General features: G+C 43.5%; 1 protein-coding gene across 5 annotated transcripts in view; it reads right to left on the reverse strand.

Moving 5' to 3' along the window:
• LOC112068207 (G protein-coupled receptor 137Ba) overlaps window positions 1-25,119 on the reverse strand; it is a 62,747-nt gene that overhangs the window by 27,689 nt on the left and 9,939 nt on the right. For all 5 annotated transcript variants that reach the window (XR_002893541.2, XM_024135291.2, XM_070438070.1 and 2 more), the window contains exons 2-3: window positions 7,541-7,590; window positions 5,491-5,731 (exon numbers count right to left, since the gene is read on the reverse strand). Coding sequence is in view for 4 of the 5 variants with exons in the window: in XM_024135291.2 (XP_023991059.1) it covers window positions 5,491-5,731; window positions 7,541-7,590 (291 nt within the window). In the remaining variant the exon portion in view is untranslated. The remainder of the gene's footprint in view (window positions 1-5,490; window positions 5,732-7,540; window positions 7,591-25,119) is intronic.

A 25,119-nucleotide genomic window follows, 5' to 3' on the forward strand; every position in this document is an offset into this window, starting at 1 on the left:
GAGGGGGATGACCGCAGCAGCTTTCCAATCTTTAGGGATCTCAGACGATACGAAAGAGAGGTTGAACAGGCTAGTAATAGGGGTTGCAACAATTGCGGCGGATAATTTTAGAAAGGGTCCATATTGTCTAGCCCGGCTGATTTGTAGGGGTCTAGATTTTGCAGCTCTTTCAGAACATCAGCGATCTGGATTTGGGTGAAGGAGAAATGGGGGAGGCTTGGGCAAGTTGTTGTGGGGGGTGCAGAGCTGTTGACCGGGTTAGGGGTAGCCAGGTGGAAAGCATGGCCAGCCGTAGAAAAATGCTTATTGAAATTCTCGATTATCGTATATTTATCGGTGGTGACAGTGTTTCCTAGCCTCAGTGCAGTGGGCAGCTGGGAGGAGGTGCTCTTATTCTCCATGTACTTTACAGTGTCCCAGAACTTTTTGGAGATTGTGCTACAGGATGCAAATGTCTGTTTGAAAATGCTAGCCTTTGCTTTCCTAACTGCCTATATATATTGGTTCGTAACTTCACTGAAAAGTTGCATATCGCGGGGGAAATTCGATGCTAATGTAGTACGCCACAGGATGTTTTTGTGCTGGTCAAGGGCAGTCAAGTCTGGAGTGAACCAAGGGCTATATCTGTTCTTAGTGCAACATTTTTTGAACGGGGCATGCTTATTTAAGATGGTGAGGAACTTTTAAAGGACAACCAGGCATCCTCTACTGACGGGATGAGGTCAATATCCTTCCAGGATAAAACCCGGGCCGAGGATCGATGTAGAAAGGCCTGCTCCTGAAGTGTTTTAGGGAACGTTTGACACTGATGAGGGGTGGTCGTTTGACTGCGGACCCATTACGGACGCAGGCAATGATCGCTGAGATCCTGGTTGAAGACAGCAGAGGTGCATTTAGAGGGGAGGTTGTCAGGATGATAACACTGCTCAAAAAAATAAAGGAACACTTAAACAAACACAATGTAACTACCAAGTCAATCACATTCTGTGAAAATCAAAACTGTCCACTTAGGAAGCAACACTGATTGACAATAAATTTCACATGCTGTTGTGCAAATGGAATAAGAACAACAGGTGGAATTATAGGCAATTAGCAAGACACCCCCAATAAAGGAGTGGTTCTGCAGGTGGTGACCACAGACCACTTCTCAAGTTCCTATGCTTCCTGGCTGATGTTTTGGTCACTTTTGAATGCTGGCGGTGCTTACACTCTAGTGGTAGCATGAGACGGAGTCTACAAACCCACACAAGTGGCTCAGGTAGTGCAGCTCATCCAGGATGGCACATCAATGCGAGCTGTGGCAAGAAGGTTTGCTGTGTCTGTCAGCGTAGTGTCCAGAGCATGGAGGCGCTACCAGAGAACAGGCCAGTACATCAGGAGACGTGGAGGAGGCCGTAGAGGGCAACAACCCAGCAGCAGGACCGCTACCTCCGCCTTTGTGCAAGGAGGAGCACTGCCAGAGCCCTGCAAAATGACCTCAGCAGGCCAAAATGTGCATGGTTCTGCTCAAACGGTCAGAAAACAGACTCCATGAGGGTGGGGTTGTGCTTACAGCCCACACCAGTGCAGGACGTTTGGCATTTGCCAGAGAAACACAAGATTGTCAAATTCGCCACTGGCGCCCTGTGGCTCTTCACGATGAAAGCAGGTTCACACTGAGCACATGTGACAGACGTGACAGAAGTCTTGGAACGCCGTGGAGAACGTTCTGCTGCCTGCAACATCCTCCCAGCATGACCGGTGGGGTCAGTCATGGTGTGGGTGGCATTCTTGGGGGCCGCACAGCCCTCCATGTGCTCGCCAGAGGTAGCCTTGACTGCCATTAGGTACCGAGATGAGATCCTCAGACCCCTTGTGAGACCATATGCTGGTGCGGTTGGCCCTGGGTTCCTCCTAATGCAAGACCAATGCTAGACCTCATGTGGCTGGAGTGTGTCAGCAGTTCCTGCAAGAGAAGGCATGATGCTATGGAATGGCCCGCCCATTCCCCAGACCTGAATCCAATTGAGCACATCTGGGACATCATGTCTCGCTCCATCCACCAACGCCACGTTGCACCACAGACTGTCCAGGAGTTGGCGATGCTTTAGTCCAGGTTGGGAGGAGATCCCTCAGGAGACCATCCGCGCACCTCAATCAGGAGCATGCCCAGGCGTTTGAGGGAGGTGTATAAGGCACGTGGAGGACCACAACACTACTGAGCCTCATTTTGACTTGTTTTTAAGGACATTACATCAAAGTTGGATCAGCCTATAGTGGGTTTTCCACTTATTTGGTGTACGTCCAATCCGACGCTCCATGGGTTGATAAATTTGATTTCCATTGATAATTTGTGTGATTTTGTTGTCAGCACATTCAACTATGTAAAGAAAAAAGTATTTAATAAGAATATTTCATTCATTCAGATCTAGGATGTGTTATTTTAGTGGTGTATAGCAGTGTATATCTATGAGGGTGCTCGTGTTTACGGATTTAGGGTTGTACCTGGTAGGTTCCTTGATAATTTGTGTGAGATTGAGGGCATCTAGTTTAGATTGTAGGATGGCCGGGGTGTTAAGCATATCCCAGTTTCGGTCACCTAACAGGCACTAGTCTCCCAGTCCCTGCCACTGAAAAAAATCCCCATAGCATGATCCTGCCAACACCATGCTTCACCATAGGGACAGTGCCAGGTTTCCTCCAGACTTGGCATTCAGGCTAAAGAGTTCCATCTTGGTTTCATCAGACCAGAGAATCTTGTTTCACATAGTCAGAGTCCTTTAGGTGCCTTTTTGGTAAACTACAAGCAGGCTGTCATGTGCCTTTTACTTCATCCATTTTAGAATAAGGCTGTAATGTAACAAAATGTAGAAAAAGTGAAGGGGTCTGAATACTTTCCGACTGCAAATGACATATGGTCATTTTTAGATATACAGGGTAAAGTTGATCATTTTACCGAGGACAGCAATCACTTTTGCGAGGCACACTGCATGGCCAAAGTGAGAGGAAAAGAGAAGATCATTCCGTAAAAACTTCAAAACCATTGGATTTTGAGATGGCGGTGAAATCCAAAGTTGTGCTATATATTCATAGGCTACGTCATAGCTCATTTGTAAACGGTAAGTATTGATACATTACTAGCTCAAACACAGAATCAAAGTCAGGAAACAAAAAACATAGACTACATTATCCCCCCCTAATCTGATAGTGGTGAGTTACCCACCCACCCACACACGCTCAGACAGATCCAGCTCAGAGGCCCAGCTCATGAGCTCCATCAGCAGCAGATTTTCATTTAGTATGAAAAATTGTGTTTATGCAACAAATGTTAGAGCATTGATTCATTATTTAATCAAACTGAATCACACAGAATAATTTCAAACTAAAAAGTATCGTTCCTGAGGTTTGATTTGAATAGGGCAATCTATAAGCACAGACAAAGGATATCGAGGATCTGAAAGGATTATGTATGGAAGAATGGTCTAAGATCCCTACCAATGTGTTCTCAAACGCATAAAACATTTTAGAAAAAAGCTCAGGGTTTCAATAACTTTGACCACTATCTTTTTAAAAATGTGTTTTATTACAGTATATTACTTGTTAAACAAAATATCTTTCTCTGAGCAATTATATTAGTATAAACCCATTTTGTTTGCATACAATATATCTCAGTATTTGATTTATTTAATACAGTCATTTTTGCTCATCTTTATCAATGGTGTCAATAATTTCAGACCCCACTGCCTTCAGAAAGTTTTCAAACCCCTGGACTTTTCCCCACATTTTGTTGTGTTACAGCCTGAATAAAAAAGAAAAAAGAATTCAGATTGTGTCACTGGCCTACACACAATACCCCATAACATCAAAGTGTAATTATCTTTTTCAATTTTTTTGACAAATTAATAGAAACATTTAAGCTGAAATGTCTTGAGTCAATAAGTATTCAACCCCTTTGTTATGACCAGCCTAAATAAYTTCAGGAGTAAGAATGTGCTTAACAAATCCCTTAATAAGTTGCATGGACTCATTCCGTGTTCAATAATAGTGGTTAACATGATTTTTGAATGACTACCCCATCTCTGTACCCCACACACAATTATCTGTAAGGTCCCGCAATTGAGTAGTGAATTTCAAGCACAGATTCAAGCACAAAGACCAGGGAGGTTTCTCAATGCCTCGCAAAGAAGGGCATGACTGGTAGATGTATAAAACGCAGATGCTGAATCTCTCTTTGGGCATGGCAAAGTTATTAATTAGGCTTTGGATGCACCCAGTCACTACAAAGATACAGGCATCCTTTTTAACTCAGTTGCCAGAGAGAATACATTGGCAAACACATCACTGAGTACCACTCTTCAAGTATGGTGGTGGCTGCATCATATTATGGGTTTGCTTGTCATCGGCGAAGATAAAATAAATGGAATACAGCTATAAGCACAGGCAAAATCCTAGAGGAAAACCTGATTCAGTCTGCTTTCCAACATACACTGGAGACAAATTCACATTTCAGCAGGACAATAACCTAAAACACAAGGCCAAATATACACTGGAGTTGCATACTAACATGACAATGAATGTTCCTGAGTGGCCTAGCTACAGTTTTGACTGAAATCACCTTAAAAATCTATGGCAAGTCTTGAAAATGGCTGTCTAGCAATGATTAAGAAGCAACTTGACAGGGCTTGAAGAATTTTTTAAACAATAAATGGGCAAATACTGTACAATCTAGGTGTGCAAAGCTCTTAAAGACTTGCCCAAAAGGACTCACAGCTGTAATCGCCACCAAAGGTGCTTCTACAAAGTATTTACTTAGAAATAGTTATGTAAATGTGATATTTATGTATTTCATTTTCAAAACAATTGCAAAAATGTCTAAAAACATGTTTTCACTTCGTCATAATGGGGTATTGTGTGAAGAAGGGTGACAAAAAAGATATGTTTAATCCATTTTGAATTCAGGCTGTAACACAACAAAATGTGGAATAAGTCCAGGGGTTTGAATACTTTCTGAAGACACTATGTAAATGTGTTATTTCTGTGTTTCATTTTCTTTCAATTAGGAAACATTTCTAAAAATATATTTACAGTTTTTCATTACGGGGTGATTGTGTGTAGATGGGTAAAAAATAAATCTATTTAATCAATTTTGAATTGAGGCTGTAACACAATACAATGCGGAATAAGTCAAGGGGTATTAAGACTTTGTGAAAGCACTGTATGCATGTATGGGGATTTTCTGGGGTAACGGCATGAACAAAGAGGACACGGTTCAATACCAATCAGCTACTTATTGTGTATCTACCTAGCTACAAAATCAACAACTTTTACAGTTGCTTGCATTTAATCCCTGCTTGCAAACCCAATTTGGTAAAGATGAAACGTTTAATAATTAATTGATTGGTTAAGTGACTGATCTGTTAGTTGGTTGATTGGTTAAGTGGCTGATTGATCAAATGATGTATTAGTTAATTTGTTGATGGACTAAATGACTGATTGAGGACGGTCCAGTACCTTGGACTCGAGGTAGACATTGGCAGAGGACATCTTGGCGATCTTGAAGATGCACACGGCCAGCGAGACGGCGCAGAGTACGAAGAGACTGTCATTGACCAGCACCCGGGCCAGCACCACCTGCCTCACCTCTGCCTCGCCCACGTTGCCCCCAATGCCACCCTGCACCAGCATGGCGCATGTTAGGTTCACCACGAGGAAAAAAAGGCTGGAAAAGATGAACGCCAGGCGAATGGGCACCCTGTGCAAAAAACACACAATTATAGGTGGTACACAACTAGCTTACTACACACACAGCGCTCAAAATATTTTATTGTTGTAATGGTAAGACTTCCCTGTAGCATTGTTTCCTGATCGTAGATTCGTTAGTGTCACACCAAACAGTTCAAAATATCTGACCCATATTTTTTTTCATCCTGCCGTGGGTCATAAAACTACATGCAGGGCGAATTTGTTTTACAACTTGTTTAGTCATGTTTGGTACCTGATTAGCTAGCTTGCTAACAAACTGGTAACTTCATCAGTATATCCAAACATTTGGAGACACTGAAAATAAAAGAAGGGATAGCTTCTTCAGGAGAGATGTTTTTTATTTTATTTATAAATTTTACCGTTATTTAACTAGGCAAGTCAGTTAAAGAACAAATTCTTATTTTCAATGACGGCCTAGGAACAGTGGGTTAACTGCCTTGTTCAGTCTTGCATGTCGTCATCACAAACATGGCGCTCTTATAGACAGTGTACGATTTTCAATGCAACGCTTTTAGATCATGTAGAAACCTAATATTCCACAAAAAAACTTTTTAATTTCAATGACAGGTATTTATTTGTACCAACATTTTAGCTTTTTATAATAAGCTTTTTATAATAAACAAGGTTACACATATGAGTTTCTTGGACACAGCATTTGCTTTAGAAGTAGCTACAATTAATACAGGCTGTATTTCAATCGCTTTTGGGAGCACCAATGCTATCAATGAATGTTTTTTCATTTAGAGCCCTTTACACACAACATTACAATAATACTACACAACAATAAATTGACCATAAACTTGAAACACCCCAAACCCAATCCCATCCTACTGCACTGGCTCACTCAATCTTCACAGTTTCCCCTCTCTCTTTCTCTCCTAACTCTTCTCCACTCTTCCTTTAGACCCTCCCCCCTTGCAGGATGTGTGTGTGTATTTGTGTGTATTAGTGTGTGTGTATTTGTGTATTAGTGTGGGTGTGTGTGCGCGTGTGTGTATGTGTGAGAGAGTGAGTGAGTGAAGCGGGGGATTGTAGAGTACCGGGATGGAAAGGGGGGGAGGAGTTTGTGTGGATGGATTTGGGGATTTGAGCTCACAGCTTTTCACTCCGCATCAGACATTAAATCGGCTGATCAAAGTTATTAGTTCAGAAATTTGGACCCCACAATCCGAGGTCCACATCAAAAAGCCAAGGGTGGAGACAGCTTAGACGAAGCTCAGGGGGCATAATTAGATTTCATCAAGGTTATCGGGCACTCTGTTCCAATGTATCTACAATAACACCCTTCAGTCATACAGTAGAAGTCAGAGTCATAGATACTGTACACACAGAACTTGGCCAACTTGGTTTTGTATCTAGGGCTTGGAGTATCTGAACGAGAGCCATGCTGGCACCAAAGGTTTGAAAGATCCCATTCTAGTAAGAATGTATTAGAATGTTGTTATCATGTTATGTTAGTCCCATAGAGTGCTTTGCAATTGGCAGAAACGGTAGCAACTGCAATGCATCTACCTTTTTTCAATTTAAGTAACAGATTTTGGGAGTTTGAGGGGGTTTGACAAGGTCCCACATAAGACTCAACTGTTGTGTGTCGCTTCAAACAACCATTGCATTTGAACTCTGATTTATTTTTCACCAAAAGACATCCATTCTAATACACCAGCTTTGATTTGGGTTATTGGACATTTGATGCCCTCCTGCCCAACATCCTCTCCCTTTCTTTGTCCCTCGCCCCACCCCACCCATCAAAAACCCAGTTAGACTAACCCAGATACTAACTCAGCAGAATTCCACTTACTTGTATTTGTTAAGCTCCGGAGAATATTTCGCATTGGCTTTAAACATTATCTGGGGAGACAGAATGGGAGGGGGGAGGTACACATTGTGATTAACAGTTTACTCATCATTAAATACTCACACATTGATATTACTGAGGAGAACAGAAAAGCATGTGCGACTGGCCAATATGTGGTGGAAGCAGTCTGACTCAAAATGGCCACCAATGTGAATCACAAAGATGGATGCCGGGATGGTGGGCTCAATGACTCTGTATATATGAATGGACAAAGCCATCGATCACGTGACACCATTCGTTCCTATGTGAAAACTCAATAGTGCATTTGAAGGCCAGGAAGTCTCTTAAGATGGCGTGGGAGATTTATGTAGACATAACATGCGCAGTTTGAGCTACTCCAGGAAGTGACGTTGCAGGCTAGCTCAGTGCTGCCCCCTTTCATAAAGTATCTCAAGTTGAAGGCCGAATGGGTACTGCAGGCTGCCTTGAGCATCTAAATTACCCCAATAACTTTTTCTGCGTGCAATTTTTAAATAATTAGTTCAAGTGCATACAACTGGTGTAATAGAAGTAGTTATTGGTCCCATGATTGTATTCAGAATGTATTTTTATTTACATGAAGATTGCCATTTTCACCTTCACTATAATGAGGGATCCTGTTCTCTGCAAACAATGCCTGCAGTACTGCGGTCGGCTTTGAACATCGTGGCTTCAATGAGAGGGGGCAGTCGTTGTCCCCTAAGTGGGGTGCACACTTTGGTTGTGGACGAAAGGGGGTAAAATGTTAAGCTTGGGATGGCACAATAGTGTGAAAACGGTCCAAATCTGTGGACAAAYGAGATCAACTGTTCGGCAACATCTGCGGACCTACAGTCTTAGGCCCCGATGGGGTTAAGGTCTCTGCTGACAATGCCTTGGCGGTCTGCCACAGAGGCTTGATGAGAAATTACCAGTCAGCGTCTAGAAGCAAGGTTGTGCCCAGATAGACCTAAAATCTGGGCTAAATCTTTGGGGCTGGCTGGAAGCCAGATGAAGAGTGGGGGATCAGCGGGGGATACAGACTATCCTCTTCCCTCCACCCTTGAACTGCTGTGTCCCTTCCCTTCTTTCTAATCCTCATTGATGAAGCAGTCCCTGAGCAAAAGGAGTGGAGCATAGACAGAGCCATCATAGGGCCTACACAAATCATTATACACAGCGGTTTCCACATCATTAGATTTGGATAGAAAACACTCTAAAGTTTCCAAAACGGTTAAAATAATGTCTGTGAGTATAACAGAACTCATATGGCAGGCAAAAACCTGAGAAAAATCCAACCAGGAAGTGGGAAATCTGAGGTTTGTAGTTTTTTAAAAGTGATTGCCTATCCAATATCCTGTGTCTATGGGGTTAGATTGCACTTCCTAAGGCTTCCACTAGATGTCAACAGTCTTTAGAACGTTGTTTCAGGCTTCTATTGTGAAAGGGGAGAGAATAAGACCACTCACAGTAAGTGGCTCAGCTGAAAGCCTTTAGTTGTTTATCGTGAGCGCGAGCTCCGTTCCCTTTCCTTTCTAATGACAACGGAATTGTCCGGTTGGAATATTATTGAAGATTTATGATAAAAACATCCTAAAGATTGATTATATACATCGTTTGACATGTTTCTACGAACTGTAATGGAACTTTTTTGACTTTTCGTCTGGACTTTGTACTCGCGCTTTGTGCATTTGGATTACTGGACTAAACGCGCAAACAAAAAGGAGGTATTTGGACATAAAGATTAACTTTATCGAACAAAACTAACATTTATTGTCTAACATGGAGACCTGGGAGTGCCATCCGGTGAAGATCAAAGGTTAGTGATTCATTTTAACGCTATTTCTGACTTTTGTGACACCTCTCTTGGCTGTATGGTTTTAATGAGGCCTTTCTAATCGACCTGGCCCGGGTATCCTGGAAGAATATTGACCTCATCCCGTCAGTAGAGGATGCCTGGTTATTATTTAAAAGTGTCTTCCTCACCATCTTAAATAAGCTTGCCCCATTCAAAAAATGTAGAACCAGGAACAGATATAGCCCTTGGTTCTCTCCACACCTGACTGCCCTTGACCAGCACAAAAACATCCTGTGGCATTCTGCATTAGCATCGAATAGCCCCCGTGATATGCAACTTTCAGGGAAGTTAGGAACAAATATACACAGGCAGTTAGGAAAGCTAAGGCTAGCTTTTTCAAGCAGAAGTTTACATCCTGTAGCACAACTCAAAAAAGTTCTGGGACACTGTAAAGTCCATGGAGAATAAGAGCACCTCCTCCCAGCTGCCCACTGCACTGAGGCTAGGAAACACTGTTACCACCGATAAATCCACTATAATAGAGAATTTCAATAAGCATTTTTCTACGGCTGGCCATGCTTTCAACCTGGCTACCCCTACCACGTCAACAGCCCTGCACTCCCGACAGCAACTCGCCCAAGCCTTGCCCATTTCTCCTTCACCCAAATCCAGATAGCTGATGTTCTGAAAGAGCTGCAAAATCTAGACCCCTACAAATCAACCGGGCTAGACAATCTGGAACCTCTCTTTCTAAAATGATCTGCCAAAATCATTGCAACGCCTATTACTAGCCCGTTCAACCTCTTTCGTATCATCTGAGATTCCCATAGATTGGAAAGCTGCCACGGTCATCCCTCTCTTCAAAGGGGGAGATACTCTAGACCCAAACTGATACAGACCTACATCCACTCTACCCTGCCTTTCTAAGGTCTTCGAATGCCAAGATAACAAACAGATTACCGACCATTTCGAATCCCACCGTACCTTCTCCGCTATGCAATCTGGTTTCAGAGCTGGTCATGGGTGCACCTCAGCCATGCTCAAGGTCCTAAACGATATCATAACCGCCATCGATAAGAGACATTACTGTGCAACATTGTTATTGTTATCACAACATTGTTATTGGCAGACTCAACAGCCTTGGTTTCTCAAACGATTGCCTCGCCTGGTTCACCAACTACTTCTCTGTTAGAGTTCAGTGTGTCAAATCGGAGTGTCTGTTGTCCGGGCCTCTGGCAGTCTCTATGGGGGTGCCACAGGGTTCAATTCTTGGACCGACTCTCTTCTCTGTATACATCAATGATGTCGCTCTTGCTGCTGGTGAGTGTCTGATCCACCTCTATGCAGACGACACCATTCTGTATACTTCTGGCCCTTCTTTGGACACTGTGTTAACAACCCTCCAGGCGAGCTTCAATGCCATACAACTCTCCTTCCGTGGCCTCCAATTGCTCTTAAATAGAAGTAAAACTAAATGCATGCTTTTCAACCGATCGCTGCCTGCACCTGCCCGCCTGTCCAACGTCACTACTCTGGACGGCTCTGACTTAGAATATGTGGACAACTACAAATACCTAGGTGTCTGGTTAGACTGTAAACTCTCCTTCCAGACTCACATCAAACATCTCCAATCCAAAGTTAAATCTAGAATTGGCTTCCTATTCCGCAACAAAGCATCCTTCACTCATGCTGCCAAACATACCCTTGTAAAACTGACCATCCTACCAATCCTCGACTTCGGTGATGTCATTTACAAAATAGCCTCCAATACCCTACTCAATAAATTGGATGCAGTCTATCACAGTGCCATCCGTTTTGTCACCAAAGCCCCATATACTACCCACCACTGCGACCTGTACACTCTCGTTGGCTGGCCCTCGCTTCATACTCGTCGCCAAACCCACTGGCTCCAGGTCATCTACAAGACCCTGCTAGGTAAATTCCCCCCTTATCTCAGCTCGCTGGTCACCATAGCAGCACCCACCTGTAGCACGCGCTCCAGCAGGTATATCTCATCTCTCTGGTCACCCCCAAAACCAATTCTTCCTTTGGCCGCCTCTCCTTCTAGTTCTCTGCTGCCAATGACTGGAACGAACTACAAAAATCTCTGAAACTGGAAACACTTATCTCCCTCACTAACTTTAAGCACCAGCTGTCAGAGCAGCTCATAGATTACTGCACCTGTACATATCCCATCTATAATTTAGCCCAAACAACTACCTCTTTCCCTACTATATTTATTTATGTATTTATTTTGCTCCTTTGCACCCCATTATTTATATCTCTACTTTGCACATTCTTCCACTGCAAATCAACCATTCCAGTGTTTTACTTGCTATATTGTATTTACTTCGCGACCATGGCCTTTTTTTGTTGTTGCCTTCACCTCCCTTATCTCACCTCACTTGCTCACATTGTATACAGACTTATTTTTCTACTGTATTATTGACTGTATGTTTGTTTTACTCCATGTGTAACTCTGTGTTGTTGTATGTGTCGAACTGCTTTGCTTTATCTTGGCCAGGTCGCAATTGTAAATGAGAACGTGTTCTCAACTTGCCTACCTGGTTAAATAAAGGAGAAATAAATAAAATAAAAATATTCACACAAACACATACACACACCACCTGCTCTGTGTGAGCTGCTGTACCCACCACACTGGAAGTGCAAAACAAACAAAAGGCACATGCAGGCTCTCTCTTTTTAACACTCCATTTGCATCTGATTGCTATTCCCCGCACTACTTGTTGACAGCTTCACAAGCACTCAGCTCTCGTCATTGTGTTTTCGTTTGTGTTTCTCTTGATATTCATCCCCATGCAAGGGACAATGATTTGAATTACAATCTACAAATTGACTCTTAAAATGTGGGTTGGACACACATTTATATTATAACACTTACAGGGGTGTCCAGTGTCCCCATTACTGTACTGATTTGTTATGGAAATGCCCAGCAACTCGAGAAGCTGAACTCCTGCAAAGGAACCTCTATACTCTTTTACACTACAAAGCCGAGCCAAACTATACTGCACTGATTTGCACACATCTACCATAGTTGCTGGAACAATGCTGGAAAGGAGAATCTGAATCAAAAACATCCAAGCCAGCATCAAACTAATTTCAGGTCAGCACAATAGTGTGAAAAGGGAAATATATGGGCATAAAACAGTATCCTCAACAGAATTCCCTTCAAATGGAAGCCAGGACCAGGGCTGAGGGATGATTAAACAGCAGGGTAAAATCCATTTCAATTCAAGAACTTTTTGACAGCATTCCTTTTGTTTTAAACAAAACTTTCTATACATGTTTACACATGGAAAGAAGGGGTCAGAAAGTGACTTTTTGGGCCTGAATGGCAAAACATTCAAGAGATAAAAGTACTCAAAGTTACCAATTTTGCATACCCCACTCTACAATGAGACATCCATGTCTTCATCACCGGAAAAGATAAACAGTTGAGTTTGATATAATCTAAAAACGTACAGACTGGGTGGTCAAACTACTTCATCATTTCTTGAAAAAAAATAGTTTAATACAAATGATGTCTTTTTTCCCACCTTGAACGACAATGATCTAAAAATGAAAAAAATTAGTTTTTTTCTTCTTATTCGCATTATGTAGTAGTTTAGACCCTATTTTACATAATGTGAGTTTTTTGTGTTCTGCCCACCATCGGTTGAGACACAGCATGCTGTTGAAAACACGGTGGGTGCCATGTTTTGGCTGATAAATGTACAAATTTACAACAACAAAAAACGACAGATAATGGCGCCGGAGGAGATGGCTGACGTTTTACGATCTCCTAACCAATTGTGCTATTGTGTGTGTTTTTTCGCATTATTTGTAACTTATTTTGTACATAATGTTTCTGCCACCGTGTCTTATGACCGAAAAGAGCTTCTAGATATCAGGACAGCGATTACTCACCCCGTACCGGAGGAATAGTTTTTCTTTAACGAGTCAGACGGGAAGGATTTACTTCAGACGCCCGACAAGGCCCTCATCTCCGTTATTCGCAGGAGAAAGAGACGGAGATATCGGGGACGAAGATCGGGGTGCCTTGTAAGGATCCGCCAACGAGCTGGTAATCTGCCTTTACCATCGGTCCTATTAGCCAACATACAAAAATTGGATAATAAAGTAGGCGAGCTACGAGCACGTATATCCTACCAAATGGACATTAAAAACTGTAATATCTTATGTTTCACCGATTCGTGGCTGAACGACAAAAAGAATAACATACAGCTGGCGGATTTTAAGCTTTTTCGGCAGGATAGAACAGCGGCCTCTGGTAGACAAGGGGTAGGGGTCTAAGTATATTTGTTATCAACAGCTGGTGTACAAAATCTAAGGAAGTCTCAAGGTTTTGCTCGCCTGAGGTAGAGTATCTCATGATAAGCTGTAGACCACACTATTTACCAAGAGTTTTCATCTATATTCTTCGTAGCTGTCTATTTACCACCACAAACTGGTGAGAGCACTAAGACCGCACACAATGAGCTGTATACGGTCATAAGCAAACAGGAAAACGCTCATCCAGTGGCAGTGCTCCTAGTGGCCGGGGACTTTAATGCAGGGAAACTTAAACCCGTTTTACCTCATTTCTACCAGCATGTTAAATGTGCAACATGTGCACCAGTGCCTCGGTCACTAAGAAAGTGGTCAGATGAAGCAGATGCTAAGCTACAGGACTGTTTTGCTAGCACAGACTGGAATATGTTCCGGGATTCTCCCGATTGCATTGAGGAGTACACCACATCAGTCACTGGCTTCATCAATAAGTGCATCGATGACATCGTCCCCACAGTGACTGCATGTACAGTCAAGAACCCAAGAACACTAAGGTAACCTGTCTAAATGACTACCGACCCGTAGCACACACGTCTGTAGCCATGAAGTGCTTTAAAAGGCTAGCCAGGGCGCACATCAACACCATTATCCCAGAAACCCTAGACCCAATCCAATTTGCATACCGCCCCAACAGATGATGCAATCTCTATTGCATTCCACACTGCCCTTTCCCACCTGGACAAAAGGAACACCTACGTGAGAATGCTGTTCATTGACTACAACTCAGCGTTCAACACCATAGTGCCCTCAAAGATCATCACTAAGCTAAGGACCCTGGGACTAAACACCTCCCTCTGCAACTGGATCCTGGACTTCCTGACGGACGCCCCCAGGTGGTAAGGCTTGGTAACAACACATCCGCCACGTTGATCCTCAACACGGGGGCCCTTCAGGGGTGCGTGCTCAGTCCCCTCCTGTACTCCCTATTCACTCATGACTGCATGGCCAGGCACGACTCCAACACCATCAACTTTGCTGATGACACAACATTGGTAGGCCTGATCACCGACAACGATGAGACAGCCTATAGGGAGGAGGTCAGAGACCTGGCCGTGAGGTGCCAGGACAACAACCTCTCCCTCAATGRGATCAAGACAAAGGAGATGATTGTGGACTACAGGAAAAGGAGGACCGAGCACGCCCCCATTCTCATCGACGGGGCTGTAGTGGAACAGGTTGAGAGCTTCAAGTTCCTTGGGGTCTACATCACCAACAAACTATCATGGTCCAAATACACAGTCGTGAAGAGGGCACGACAAAACCTATTCCCCCTCAGGAGAATGAAAAGACTTGGCATGGGTCCTCAGATCCTCAAAAGGTTCTACAGCTGCACCATTGAGAGCATCCTGACTGGTTGCATCACTGCCTGGTATGGCAACTGCTCGGCCTCCGACCGCAAGGCACTACAGAACTCTATACCAGGCCGTGTCAGAGGAAGGCCCTAAAAATGGTAAAAGACTCCAGCCACCCTAGTCATAGACTGTTCTCTCTGCTATCGCACAGAAAGCAGTACCGGAGCGGCAAGTCTAGGTCCAAAAGGCTTCTTAACAGCTTCTCACCCCCAAGGCATAAGACTCCTGAACAGCTAATCTAAGGGCTACCTAGATCCCTCTTTTACACTGCTGCTACTCTCTGTTTATTATCTATGCAGACACTTTAACTCTACTTACATATTACCTCGACTAACCGGTGCCCCCGCACATTGACTCTGTACCGGTACCCCCTGTATATAGCCTCACTATTGTTATTTTACTGCTGCTGTTGAATTATTTGTTACTTTGTTTTTCTATTGTTTACTTAACATTTATTTTTTCTGAAAACGTCTTAAAGCATTGTTGGTTAAGGGCTTGTAAGTAAGCATTTAACTGTAAGGACTACACCTGTTGTATTCTGCGCATGTCAAAATGGTACCACAAAGATTGGGTACCACAAAGTTTAAGGTACAGACATCGGAGCGTGTTGACATGAATGGGAATATCTGCTGTTTGAAATTATTAGTCAAACCTCCACAGGAAACCTATTGAAATCATATAGTGTACATATCGATAATAGAATAGACTTGACCATTTAAGTTGACATTTAACGTTTGGTGGACTGGCGGCCATCTTTGTGGTAGAAATCACAATTTTCATATGAAATAGTTTCAAAACCCAGTTTCTTAGCTTTTTAAATGATATCAAACTAAACTGTTTATCTTTTCCTGTGATGAAGACATGGATGTCTCATGGTATGCAGGGGTATGCAAACGGGTTCAACTTTWAAAAAAAAAATTATAATAATAATAACTTCTACAATGGGCAAATATGTAGGGAATGTTTCGTTCAAATCAAAAGGGGTGCTGACAAAAAGTGATTGAATTCAAATGGATTTACCCGGCACTGAAATCTAAACATCACCTGATGCCGAGTTATTTACTGGAGGCATAGTTAGATGTTTGTGTGACTGAGTCTAAATGTGTTCTGATAGATATACTTTGGAAACGACCAGGTTCAGAGTTAATGAGCATGCAGTGTGTGTGTGTGTGTGTGTGTGTGTGTGTGTGTGTGTGTGTGCAATGTAATGCGTTGAACGGTTCAGAGAATGTGTACCAGTTTATGAGTGTGTCTATGCGTGCAGCTGAACGTTCCTCTTAGTGTGTGTATGTCAGTTAGTGTCAGTGTGTTGAGTGGGTTGGGGGAAGGATTAACACCCATGCAGTGGAATGAATGTCAGAAAATCTCTTGGTTTCCCAGCCTCTCCAGCCAGCCAGAGCCAACCATGCAGAAAGCCTAGTTGCTAATCTGATTGCAGACTAAGACTGGACTGCGCCAGACAGAGAGAGGGATAAAAGAGGGGGGGCAGGCCAGGCGACAGTGCTGAGACAGGAGGATTAATAATTATTGCTTTTCTCATGTTTATATAAGCCTGGATGCCAGCTAGCTCGGAATCCTCACTGAAAATGGTTAATCATTCAATTTTGAGAGTGAAACAATTACGAAACAGAGCAATAATTTGTTTGTATTTCAGGGTGGGAGCCAGACTGATACTAAATTCTAAGACTCCTGGGCTAGGACCACTCATCTACACAACTGGGTATTGGTTTGTTGCAGTAGACATTGTCTGTCGAACACTACATTCATTGAGGTGTCAATAAGTTCAGCAGTAACCTGATTTCTAGCATAGCATGGCTTTTTTACAAATCAGAACTACATGCTGCAAATAGATCACCGCTAAGCTACTTGAATGGTAGTGAGAAACAGAATTTAAATGGGGGTCATAAAAGGACTGGGTGGGCATTGCGGTCAGGACTAGCAATCCCATGACTAGCTCACTCTTGAAAAATATATTTTTTATCTCAACTGGGCTAACTCAGATAAACAGAGAAAAAACGATTTTAAACAGAGAGCAGGGAGAGAGACGTTAGAGAGATGTCAGGACTCAGGAATGTGTTCTAGTGCTAGAGGACCAGTGGACTGCACACCTCACTGGATCAAGGTTGACATGTTTATGGACTTCCCTGGAAGCTAGACTATGGAGACTGACAGTCTAAAAAGAGATAGAGGAAGAAACTGTGTGTGTGTGTCATGCTGCAAACATAGAGATGCTATTCAAGTATTCTAATTCCTAATTCTATGCCTGCAACAAAGCAGTACCCAAACAACAACAGTTCAGTAGAGAGCCCAGTTATCTAGGTCTAGCTGTTGATATCACTCTGACTGGATCCAATCTGACAGCAGTGAAACACACAGCCCCTCTCCTGGGAAATGAAGAATTCACGTGGAGGAAAACAGACCACAATAAAACAGTGAAACTGAGCTCTTGTTTGGCCGGAGGGTGTGTGAGCGTGTGTGTGTGAGCGTGCGAGTGTAATAATATTTTGAAAAACAAATCTGAAGATGTGTACCAGTTTGTGCGTTTGTGTGTGCGTGCGTCCGTGTGTGTATGTATATGTGTGCCATGCTGCCCCTGCCTCCAGCTATATATCCCCTGTACAGGACACAGGACACACTGAGAACGCAAAGCTGACTACTCAACCTACCCCCACTATCATGTAGCCTAAACACTCCAATGGAAACAGGACAGATTTCTCTTACATCTCAATTCTGAACTTGACTCTCCCATGAAAAGTCAGACAGGTCATTGACCCATGAGCATGGAGACAGTTTCACACACACACACTGCTTTTGTGCTAGTGCCGAGAGAATAGAGAGCGTGGCCAAAAGCATTAACCTGTTACCTACATTTGAAAAGAGAAAATAAACAAGCTGCAGCCTGTGTGTGTGTGTGTGTGTGTGTGTGTGTGTGTGTGTGTGTGTGTGTGTGTGTGTGTGAGAGAGAGAGCAACGGGGAGTGTGTGTGTGTGTGTGTATCTGGGGAGTGACAGACCGGAGTGTGTTTGTGCACACAAAATGTAAACACATGACTCCCATAAGCAGGTCAGTGAGACACACAACACTGTGTGTGTGTGCGTGATTGAGAGTGTGTGAGAGTGTGAGAGGCAGGGGGAGGAGGGGGAGTGTGTGTGTGTGTTGTTTACTAGAGCTGAATGTCAGCAGTGAATATAATGAAACTTAAGCAATGTCCATACAGACATTTTCACTGTTAGGTGTCAAGCAAAGCATTTGAGAACTCACCACAAGCATGCCAACGTTTTGGATGCCCCTCTCTCCTCATATCTTTTTCTCTTAAGTTATTCTTAAAAGGGAAAATTCCCCACCATACACTATTTGGGGTGTTTTTTCCCAGACTTTATGATTATGCACTATACCATTTTACATTTTTATGATGTCAACGGTTGAATGAGCCTGCTGTCTGAAATATAAATTAATGGAGTCATGTTTTGTTGTAATTGTGGCCTTTTGTGTTTCGCTGATTGCATGATAACGCCAGCAGAGATTAGATAGGGTTGTCTTTGTTCAATTGAGCCATTCAATCTGCCAGGACATTGCAGGATATCTAGGTTGACTCCTTTTCCCTGGCTTTGTAAAGACTACAGCCTTACGGGAGCCCTACTTCCTTGTCCAATTGTGTTCCCACCCTCAAAGGCGGGGTTTTCAAAACAGGGGCTGTACTAGTTTCTACAGGTTGACGGGAGCTGTTACTGTACACGGATTACCCAAGATTGCTCAATAATTACAATGGTTGCTTCTGATTACTTTTTCCAAGAAAAGCTGGAAAGAGGAATCTTTTTCATAGACATACACTCACAGGACAGTTTATAAAGGTACACCTATCTAGTACCAGACTGGACCCCCTTTGCCTCCTGAAAAGCCTGAATTGTTCGGGGCATTCTACAAGGTGTCAGACACGTTCATTGCTCAACTGGTATCAAGGGACCTAACCTGTGGCAGGAAAACATTCCCCACACCAGTACACCACCGCCAACAGCCCGCCTTTCTGCTTGCACGATCTCCTTCGACCTCTCTCATCAACGAGCTGTTTTCGCCCACAGGACTGCCACTGACTGGATGTTTTTTGTTTGTCGCACCATTCTCAGTAAACACTAGACACGGTCATGTGTGAAAGGCCCAGGAGGTCAGGCCTCCTGAGTGGCGCAGTGGTCTAAGGCACTGGATCACAGCGTTGCGGCGTCACTACAGCCTAGGGTTCGATCCCAAGCTGTGTCACAACTGTGACTGGGAGTCCCATTGGGCGACTCACAATTGGCCCAGCATCGTCCAGGTTAGGGGAGGGTTTGGCCAGGGGGCTTTACTTGGCTCATTGCGCTCTAGCAGCTGTTTGTGGTGGGCTGGGTGCCTGCAGGCTGACTTCGGTCGTCAGTTGAACAGTGTTTCCTCCGACACATTGGTGCAGCTGGCTTCCAGGTTAAGCAGGCGGTTGTTAAGAAGCGCGGTTTGGTGGGTCATGTTTTGGAGGACGCATGACTTGACCTTTGCCTCTCCCGAGCTCGTTGGGGAGTTGCAGTGATGCTATCAAAAAATTGGGAAGAAAAAAGGGGTAAAAATCACAACAATAAAAAATTTAAAAAATTAAAAAGCCCAGGAGGGCGACCGATTCTGAGATACAGCGTGCCTGGCACTGACGATCATACCATGCTCAAAGTCGCTTAGGTCAATCATATTGCCCAATTCTAAAGTTCAATAGAACAGTGTCTGACTGCTTTATATAGCAAGCCACGGCCACATGACTCACTGTCTGTAGGAGCGATKCATTTTCGTGAAGGAGGTGGTGTACCAAATTAATTGGCCGGTGAGTGTGGTGTGGTTTTCATACAAGCCCTTGCACACCATTTTTTGTTTTTATCTGTATTGTCGTCTATCACTTGTTTTATTTGGTGCAAATAAATAAAACACACTGAAGAGGAATTGAGACAGTGAGAACAAGAATTGCGAGACCAGCAAGCAGCGGCTCCTGACCCTGGAGAGCCACAGTCAGACACCGACTGGTGGTGTCTATGCGGGTGCCGTCTAGCCATGCCAACAGAGGAGGAATGTCTGAGTTGCAACAAATTTGATCGGGGACAGTTCTTACTGAGGGTCACTGCAGACCCCATGGATCGTGTGTAGACAGACCATCGAAGTTCCGATGCACATATGGATAGAGGGGTACTGGAGACTTCTTCAGAACCTCCAAGATCAACTGGCGGCAGCAGCCTAGACCAGCTGGACAAATGACAAACGAGTACGTTTTTTGCTGTCGGTAGCTATCTAGCAATATAAGCACTCTTTTTACGTGAGGCAGTGTTGTTCAGTACAGTACAATTTCACGATCGATTCAGCCATAACGGGGCTTGCTAGTACAACTACAAGCCAAGCTAGCCAGCTGTTTGCTATACCTAAAATGTATTGTAGCCTAATGCCATAGCTAGCTAGCCTCAGTGCATCTCATTAGGACCAAAACTGGATACTAATTTTGAATATGATAACAAATAGTGAATGAATGACTTTGGCTTTACGTCTCATATTAGCCTGAGTAACAATACCTGTGTGTTGTAGCCAGCTAGCTAGCGTGTGTCAGTGAGATGTCTCATATTCTACATCGTGCTGCTACAATAGGAATTCAGACAGCACACAATGCCATGAAAGTCTAATTGCGTTTTTTTCATTCTCTCACATACATTCTCCGCTTGGTGGCCTACAGATTCTTCTTGGGAGTTTGTTCTACATGGGGAAAAGCTAGGCAGAGGACACCAAATCTCATTGCCTGCATTGTTGGGGCCATTTGAGCAATGAAAGGTCCCATAACAAATCGCCACTTGTATAAAAGTGATTCCAAACACCTCACTACACCCCCCAAACACACCATATGCAAATTTGCTTTGTATAACTGTCATATTTATTATAGGCGTTAGTAGTATATTTTTCTTCTACTATATACAGTGCCTTCAGAAAGTATTTATACCCCTTGACTTATTCCACATTTTGTTGTGTTACAGCACAGGTGTCAAACTCACGGAGGGCCGACTGTCCGCGGGTTTTCGCTCCTTCTTGTACTCCACTGTGTTACAGTCTGAATTCAAAATGTATTCAATATTTTTTTTGTTACCCATCTACACACAAGACCCCATGTGAAAACATGTTTTAACAACTTAATCTTATTCAAAAGGGATATTCAATGTCTGCTTTTTTTTAAGCATATACCAAAAGGTGCCCTTCTTTGCGAGGCATTGGAAAACCTCCCTGTTCTTTGTGGTTGAACTTCTGTTTGAAATTCACTACTCAACTGAAGGACCTTAAAGATCATTGTATGTGTGCGCTACAGAGATGAGGTAGTCATAAAAAAATCATGTTAAACACTATTATTGCACACAGAGTCCATGCAACTTATGTGACTTGTGAAGCAAATCTTCACAACGGGGCGTATTTAGGCTTGGCATAAAGGGCTTGAATACTTATTGACTTAAGACATTTCAGCTTTTCATATAATTAATTTGTAAAAATGTCTACAAACATAATTCAGCTTTGACATTATGCGGAAGTGTGTGTAGGTCAGTGACACAAAATCTAAATGTAATCACGGTCCGGCATCAACCGACAAACAACACCCCATAATGACAAAGCGAAAACAGGTTTTAATATTTCAAATGTACAGTTGAAGTCGGAAGTTTACATACACCTTAGCCAAATATATTTAAAACTCAGTTTTTTACAACCCCTGACATTTAATCGTCATACAAATTCCCTGTCTTAGGTCAGTTAGGATCACCACTTAATTTTATTTGAAGAATGTGAAACGTCAGAATAATAGTAGAGAGTGATTTATTCCAGCTTTTATTTCTTTCATCGCATTCCCAGTGGGTCAGAATTACATACACTAAATTCGTATTTGGTGGCATTGCCTTTAAATTGTTTAACTTGGATCAAACGTTTCAGGTAGCCTTCCACAAGCTTCCCTAAGTATAAGTTAAGTTTGGTGAATTTTGTCCCATTCCTCCTGACAAAGCTGGTTTAACTGAGTCAGATTTATAGGCCTCCTTGCTTGCACACGCTTTTTCAGTTCTGCCCACAAATTTTGTAGATGATTGAAGTCATGGCTTTGTGATAGCCAATCCAATACATTGACTTTGTTGTCCTTAAGCCATTTTGCCACAACTTTAGAAGTATGCTTGCGGTCATTGTCCATTTGGAAGACCCATTTGTGACCAAGCTTTAACTTCCTGACTGATGTCTTGAGATGTTGCTTCATTATTATCTTCATTTTATATTTTTTTCTCTATCTCTGCATATGACTATCTATCTTTGTGAAGTGCACCAGTCCCTCTGCAGCAAAGCACCCGCACAACATGATGCTGCTACCCATGTGCTTCACGGTTGGGATGTGTTCTTTCAGCTTGCAAGCCTCCTCTTTTCTCCAAACTAAGATGGTCATTATGTCCAAGAGTTCTGTTTTTGTTTCACAGACCAGAGGACATTTCTCCAAAAAGTACAATATTTGTCCCATGTGCAGCTGCAAACCGTAGTCTGGCTTTTTTTATGGCGGTTTTGGAGCAGTGGCTTCTCCTCTGCTGAGAGGCATTTCAGGTTGTCGATACAGGACTTGTTTTACTGTGGATATAGATACCTGATAGTATCTGTTTCCTCCAGCATCTTCACACGGTCCTTTGCTGTTCTTCTGGGATTGATTTGCACTTTTCGCACCAAGTACGTTCATCTCTAGGAGACAGAACGCGTCTCCTTCCTGAGCGGTACGATGGCTGCATGGTCCCATGGTGTTTTATATTGTGTACTATTTTGTACAGATGAACGTGACCTTCAGGCATTTGGAAATTGCTCCCAAGGATGAACCAGGCTTGGAGGAGGTCCACCATTTTTTCTGAGGTCTTGGCTGATTTCTTTGATTTCCCATGAGTCAAGCAAAAGAGGCACTGAGTTGAAGTAGGCCTTGAAATACATCCACAGGTACACCTCCATATGATCTCAATTATGTCATAACCTATCAGAAGCTTCTAAAGTCATGACACATTTGTCTCTTATTTTCCAACTGTTTAAAGGCCAGTCAATTAGTGTATGTAACTCTGACCCATTGGAATTGTGACACATGAATTATAAGTGAAATATATCTCTGTAAACAATTATTGGAAAATGACTTGTGTCAGGCACAAAGTAGATGTCCTAACCGACTTGCCAAACTATATTTGTTTTCAAGAAAATTTGTGGAGCGGTGGAAGCTGGCCTAGGACTACAGTCTCCTAATAACCATATACCTCCAACTTCCTCTAAGCTAAGGACTCTGGGACTGAAAACCTCCCTACGCAACTGGATCCAGGACTTTCTGACAGGCCGCCCCCAGTGTATTGATAGGTAGCAACAAAACATCGCCAACGCTGACCTTAACACGGAGGCCCCCTCAGGGTGTGTCGTGTTTAGTATCTCTGTACTCTTTCATCCTATGACTGCGTGCGACGACTCCAACACCAATTGTGCATGATACACATTGTTGGATGCTGATACCTGGCAGTGTGGTGTCAGGAGAACAACCCTCCCTCAAGTAAGAAAGACAAAGGAACTGATCATTGACTACAGGAAACAAAGGGCCGAGCCACGCCTCTATTCACATCAACGAGGCTGTAGGAGAGCAAGTCAAGAGCTTCAAATTCCTCAATCATGGTCCACACACCAACACAGTCGGAAGAGTGCACGCAATGCCTCTTCCCACTCAGGAACCGAAAAGATTTTGCCTCTCGCCTCCCGGTGGCGCAGTGGTCTAGGGCACTGCATCGCGCGCTAGCTGTGCCACCAGAGTCTCTGGGTTCGCGCCAGGCTCGTCGCAGCCGGCCGCGACCGGGGTCGTGGGGCGACGCACAATTGCCTAGCGTCGTCCGGGTTAGGGAGGGTTTGGCCGGTAGGATATCCTGTCTCATCGCGCTCCAGCGACTCCTGTGGCGGGCCGGGCGCAGTGCGCGCTAACCAAGGGGGCGGGTGCAGCGTGTCCTTTCGATACATTGTGTGCTGTCTGTGTTTGGTGGAAGTCGTTTTTAAGAAGCAGTGCGGCTTGGTTGGGTTGTGCTTCGGAGGACGCATGACTTTCGACCTTCGTTCTCCGAGCCCGTACGGGATTGTAGCGATGAGACAAGATAGTAATTAACTAGCGATTGGATACCACGAAAATTAGGGAGAAAAGGGTAAAAAAAAAAAATATATATAATAAATAAAAAGAGATTTGGCCCCAGATCTTCCAAAAGTTCTACAGCTGCACTATTGAGAGTGTCGTGATTGGCTGCATTACTGTTTGGTATGGCACCTGCTTGGCATTCAACCGCAAGGCATTACAGAGGGTAGTGCATACGGCCCAGTACATCACTCGGGCCGAGCTCCCTGCCACCCAGAACATCCAAACCAGGCGGTGTCAGAGGAAGGCCCTTAAAAAAGTGTCAAAGACTCCAGCCATTCAAGTCATGGACTGTTCTCTCTGCTACCGCACGGCAAGCGGTACCGATGCACCAAGTCTGGAACCAAAAGTCATAAGAATGTTATGTTTTCCACATTTTGTTATGTTACAGCCTTATTCTAAAATTGATTAAATTGTGTTTTTCTGTGTCAATCTACACACAATAACCCATAATGAAAAAGCAAAAACTCTTTTTTAAACATTTTTGCAAATGTATTAAAAATAAAAAACTGAAATATCACATTCAAATAAGTATTCAGAACATTTACTCAGTACATTTGTTGAAGCACATTTTGCAGCGATTACTGCCTAGAGTCTTCTTGGGTATGACAATACAAGCTTGGCACATCTGTATTTGGGGAGTTTCTCCCATTCTTCTCTGCAGATCCTCTCAAGCTCTGTCAGGTTGGATGGGGAGCGTCGCTCCACAGCTATTTTCAGGTCTCTCCAGAGATGTTAGATCCGGTTCAAGTCCGTGCTATGGAGAGGCTTGTCCCGAAGCCACCCCTGCGTTGTCTTGGCTGTGTGCTTAGGGTCGTTGTCCTGTTGGAAGGTGAACCTTCGCCCTAGTCTGAGATCCTGAGAGCTC

This window comes from Salvelinus sp. IW2-2015, unplaced genomic scaffold, assembly GCF_002910315.2.
Source record: "Salvelinus sp. IW2-2015 unplaced genomic scaffold, ASM291031v2 Un_scaffold245, whole genome shotgun sequence".
Taxonomy (NCBI): Eukaryota; Metazoa; Chordata; class Actinopteri; order Salmoniformes; family Salmonidae; genus Salvelinus; species Salvelinus sp. IW2-2015.